The sequence below is a fragment of the Haemaphysalis longicornis genome, unplaced genomic scaffold, assembly GCF_048455015.1.
Source record: "Haemaphysalis longicornis isolate Haplotype H1 unplaced genomic scaffold, Haemaphysalis longicornis Haplotype H1 scaffold_9, whole genome shotgun sequence".
In the NCBI taxonomy this organism is placed as follows: Eukaryota; Metazoa; Arthropoda; class Arachnida; order Ixodida; family Ixodidae; genus Haemaphysalis; species Haemaphysalis longicornis.
Window position 1 is genome coordinate 58,688,763 of NW_027526460.1, and position 5,331 is coordinate 58,694,093.

At 50.0% G+C, this 5,331-nt stretch overlaps 1 protein-coding gene across 1 annotated transcript; it reads right to left on the bottom strand.

The window, feature by feature from the left end:
• Positions 1-2,565: 2,565 nt before the first annotated feature.
• On the bottom strand, positions 2,566-4,601 carry LOC144153218 (uncharacterized). The gene has a single exon (XM_077684871.1). It carries the CDS (start codon positions 4,561-4,563, stop codon positions 2,566-2,568), a length of 1,998 nt encoding a protein of 665 aa, XP_077540997.1. The 5' UTR covers positions 4,564-4,601.
• Between the last annotated feature and the right edge of the window lie 730 nt (positions 4,602-5,331).

Here is a 5,331-nt window from a genome sequence, read left to right on the forward strand (position 1 = left end):
GTATCAAACCGCCTCTTCCGAACGCTTTGAAAGACTCCTACAAACCTGAGACAGTTAAGTGTTTGGCCCCAGTATAGAACAGAATTTAATGACGTTTCATTCTGTTTCAGTGCAACTCCACCAGCTGCTGCCGGCCGTATGACTGCGACAAAAAATCGCAAACGTGTCATTTGCTGGTAGCTGACTGAATTCGTATTTATAAATACATTCAACTGGAACTGCACTACTATGGCAACGTGCTAATAAAATTCAACTTAATGACAAAATGTTCCGAGCAAACTCTTATTGCGTCGTAAATAAAAACCACCGCTGGTCGTCGCTGCGAAGACATGGCGACATGTCTTCACAGTGAGTGCCCATGTGACAGGGACAGCAGGCAGCTATTGGGATAGTAACCTAACAGATACAAATCGATGCCTAAAATGGTTGTTGCAGCCACGTTGCATTAACATTTTATTCGTTATTCTTTTATCAATAGGTGTGCCACATTGCAAAGAGCCACGGATTCGATCTGTAGACATGAGCAACTAAAAGAGAAGGACGGGCAGGGCACGTGCCCGAAACGGTAACACCAAGACGAGTTTCGAGCATTCGGCCGCCTTCGCTGCGTTGCCGCTGCGTTCGTACCGCTTCCGAATTAACTAAAGAAACATGTCAAATTGAAGCGCGGGCAGCTCATCACCTTCCTTCGCCGTATGCGACCGTACGACGGTATCTCGACTAGTTGGCTTGCCACCTGTACTTGTTGTAAATTGGATTGCAGTCCGATATACAGCAACGGATTGAATGTCAATAACGACAGCGAAATTCCAATACTGGTGGACGACAAAAGGGGTGACAGGCAACCAATAAGGTCGCTAACGCGAGCAAGAGTAACTAATCATACGTCTTGAAGGCAAAACACGGTTGACTATGTTTGCGAGGGGCCTGTGAGCAACTTCTAGAAAAGCAAAATAAATTTGAGATGATAATGACTTGAAACCCATTGCTGCGATATTGTGCGCCTATCAATTTTGGCCGAAACTTTGTTCCTCCACGCAATATTAATTACAGGCTTAAGGTTTTTTACATGTCTATACATACAGAAGGTTCTACTAAAGAACACTTTAATAACAGCAATAATGCTGCCCTACTAAGTATAAGTACACAAGTACGGCTCCGGGTGGGGGAATCTTTCTATTTGTGGCGTAAAACAAAAAAAAATCCCGTGGACGTAAATTTTTGTGGCGCTTAGAAATCTCTGGGTGTCTAATGTTATCTGTCCCCTATCACTGTCACGTGCCTTACAGTGTGTGCGTAACTCAGGTGCTTAAAATCTCTAAATTAAAAAAAAAATTGGTTTTGTTGAATTGTAATCGTTTCTAGTGGCAACTGGCTACGAAATATATGCCAATAGTTCGTCTTGTGCGTCAATTCGGATCGCCGTATTACAAAACATCAAGAGGTCAAGATGAGCAGCCGCGTCCCCAGCGTCTTAGCCATTTTGCTATTTTAATCAATATCGTGTAGTGTAGCTTGTAAAATTGTAGTAATTTAAAATGTTGCATACATTTTTCACTGCGTAGTATTTTGACATACTCTGAAAGATTGGCGACTTGTTGACCGTTTACGCAAAGACTTGCCACTGTCTCAGACGTTAATATTGGAAGCTTCGATGGTCTTTCAATTTGAAATTTTTGAATGTTTTTTTACCCTTTTACGGAACCGTTCGGTTTACGTTACCTCTTTTTACCCTGGAACGCCATTTCTTACCACGTTTTTTTCTCATGGGATCCCATCTATGAGTGTTAAGACTTGTTTCTTCTTCCTTATTGCGTATCATGTATCTACTAATCCGATGTTCGCATAATTAAACATTGCATTACTTGGACGTTTATCTATAGCGTACGCCACAAAGTATAAACAATTTTCTACATGCCGTCTGGCTAAAGAAACCGCACAGTTTGAAAGGGGCTTTAGCTTTGACTGGCTCTGCCATCTGAAGGACAGAGGCGGAAGTTTGGACGTTAACGTCAGACTTGTACATTGGGCTTTTAAGTGTTCTCAGACATATGTCGTTTTTAAGCATGACAGGAGTATTGACTAAAATAGATTGTCGGCGCAGTTGAAGGAAGCTTTAGAAAATTGAGAACCAGCTAAAGGCGCTACCCAAATTATTGCATTTTTTTTCTGTAATTTGTGCGGCGCTATTTACCTTTGCTTTTCACTTTGTACAATACAGGAGGGCTATCAGTCTTAGGACCGCCTTTGGTACTAAATGTGGAGAGAAATTCACACACGATCAGTGACCCGTTTGATAAGCCAGCTGTAAATTTCCCCGAAATGGTTTCTAATTGTCTTGGGCTTCGGCCATGCCAGGGCAGGTTTCATGATGCTGGAGGGACAATTGTCCCAATTCTTCCACTTGAATTACCGCAATTGGTTTTGTATTTGACTGTCACGTTTACTAACGTGGTCCGTAGCACTGGCGTCAAAACACGGAAGCGCGGTATACCTGGTGGGATTGGATTGGAGAAACGTTTATTGTGCCTGCAGTAAAGCGCGCACGCGCGCTTAGGACGTGGCCTACGTCGTCGTCTTGGCGGGTGCTCTGCGAGGATCATCGCTCGCCGTTGCCGGCTCGCGAGGTTCCTGCCTAGCAAGCGCCTCGATGACCTGCTGGACGGCCTGGAGTTGCGTTTCTTGGTGGTCACTCCGCATTGCTTCCTCAAGCTGCGGCGGTATACGTCCTGAATTTGCTTCGCTTGGATGTTTGGAGCAGTCCCAGAGCATGTGCTCGAATGTGGCCGTCTCCCTGCGGCACACTCTGCACTTGTCGTCGGGGTGTGATTCCGGGTACATCCGATGCAGTAGCGCCGGGCTCGGAAGCGTCCTCGTTTGCAACTGCCTGAACAGCACGGCCTGTGACCTGCTCAGCCCTTTGCAGGGCGGCGGGAGAAGTCTACGGGCCAGCCGAAAGGCCTTGGTCAACTCGTTGTAGCTGGTCATTCGGTCTTTGGCGCTGAACCACAGCGGGAGGCCGTCGCCCTGGGCGCGGTCAGTTAGTCCTCGCGCTCGGGCGTGTGCCGTTTCGTTGTGGTTGGCATTCTTCTCCGACGCTGCGCCTGCGTGCGCCGGGAACCACTTGATACGAATCCTCTTGTCGCGGTCTGCCTGTCGGCTCAGAATGCCTGCCGCCGTTGAGGCAATTCTTCCTTTCGCGTAGTTTCTTACCGCCTGTCTGGAATCTGTGAGGATCGTGTGGCATTCTTGGTCTACGATGGCCAGGGCGATGGCTATTTCTTCCGCTTCCTCGACTTGCTTGCTTGACGTGCTGGCGGATGCCCGCAAGTTGCCTTCGCAGTCGACCACAGCAATCGCGAAGCCGTTGCGGCCAGCATATTCGGCTGCGTCCACGTATCTGGCGCCGGGGTCTTTTGCGTGCAGGTCCGTTAGTGTTTTAGCTCTAGCGCGTCTTCTGCCTTCGTTGAAGTCCGGGTGCATGTTCCTCGGCAAGGGGTCTACCCGTACGTTCCGCCGTACGTGGTCGGGAACGGGGCGTTTTGGTCCCTGTTGTTCGTGATAACTGATGCCTAGTTTGCACAGGATCTTTCTGCCGGCCTTGGTCGACGACAGTCGTTCCAACTGAGCGGTTCTTTGCGCTTCGGCGATCTCGTCGAGCGTGTTGTGCATGCCCAGCTGGAGGAGACGCTTCGTGTTGGTAGTTTCGGGTAGGCCGAGGGCTGTCTTGTAGGCCCTCCAGATTAGGATGTCTAGCTTGTTCTTTTCGCTTTTCATCCACTTGTGGAAGGCTGCCACGTACGCTATGTGGCAAAGAACGAAGGAGTGTATGAGTCTGGTGAGGTTCTCCTCCTTCATGCCTCCCTTCTTGTTAGTAACGCGCTTGAGCAGTCTTGTCGCGTTCGCCGCCTTTCCCGTGATGCGGGTGACGGTGCCTCCGTTCCTACCGAGCGCTTCAATCGTCATCCCTAGGACTCGGATCTTGCTGACCTTCGGTATTGTGTTGCCGTCCCTGGTTCGGATTTTGATCTTTTCATGCTCCCTTTGCTGCTTGATTCTGTGCGTTTTGTTCGGTCGGTAGATCAGGAGCTCGGACTTGGTGGGGGAGCAACGCAGTCCCGTGCCTTCCAAGCTTTCTTCGATCGCGTCGACAGCCGTCTGCAGTGTGGATTCTATGTGGGCATCGCGGCCCCCGTCCACCCACAGCGTGATGTCGTCCGCGTATATCGTGTGGTTCAGTCCTTCGAGCTGGCATAGTCTTTTGGCAACTTGTATCATAACGAGGTTGAAGAGCATGGGTGAGATGACGGAGCCTTGGGGGGTTCCCTGACTACCTAATGTCTTCTCATCCATCTTCAGGTCGCCAGCTCTGAGCTCTGACGTTCTACCGCTGAGGAAGACCTTAATATATTCGTACGACCTTTCACCTAAGTTTAGATTGGATACCTGCGAAAGGATGGCCGAGTGCGTGACTTTATCAAAGGCACTCTGCAGGTCAAGCCCGAGGACGGCTTTGGTGTCCCTGGTTTCGCCATCGATGACTTGATGTTTGATTTGGATCATGGCGTCCTGCGTGCTCAGGTGTTGGCGGAAGCCGATGATCGTCTCGGGATAGAGGTCTTCATTTTCGAGAAACTCTTGCCACCGGTTGAGTAGGACGTGTTCCAGGACCTTGCCCCCGCAGGACGTGAGCGAGATCGGGCGGAGGTTGTCCGTGCTCAGTGGCTTCCCGGGTTTTGGTATGAGAATTGTCTTGGCCCTTTTCCACTGCTTCGGCAGGGTACCGCTCCTCCAGCATTTGTTGTAATACGCCGTAAGGTTCTCGATGGAGTGGTCGTCGAGATTTTTTAGGGCCTTGTTTGTGATGAGGTCCGGCCCAGGTGCCGAACGGCTGTTCAGGTCGTGAAGGGCAGTGCGTACCTCTTCAATTTCTATATCCCTGTCCAGACGCACGTTGGGTCGGCCGCGGTATGGACCGTGGTCGACCGACGGTGTCGTCGGGACGTATTTGTCTTGGAGCTTCTTTCGCAGGGTGGCAGCTCCTGTCTCCGTAGTCTCTCGATGCAGAAGTTTGGCGAGACGGTCTCTTTGGTGGGACTTGGTTTTGGTCTCGTCAAGTAGCTGTTTGAGTAAATTCCATGTCTTGCCGTTGTGTATCTGGCCGTCAGCCGCATTGCATAGCTCGTTCCACTGCTGGCTGCAGAGCGTGCGACAGTGCTCTTCGATCGTGCGGTTGAGCTGGGCCACTTTCTTGCGGAGCCTTCTGTTAAGCCTCTGCTTTTTCCATCTGCTTTGTATGGATTTCTTTGCCTCGATGAGGTGGGCAAGTCG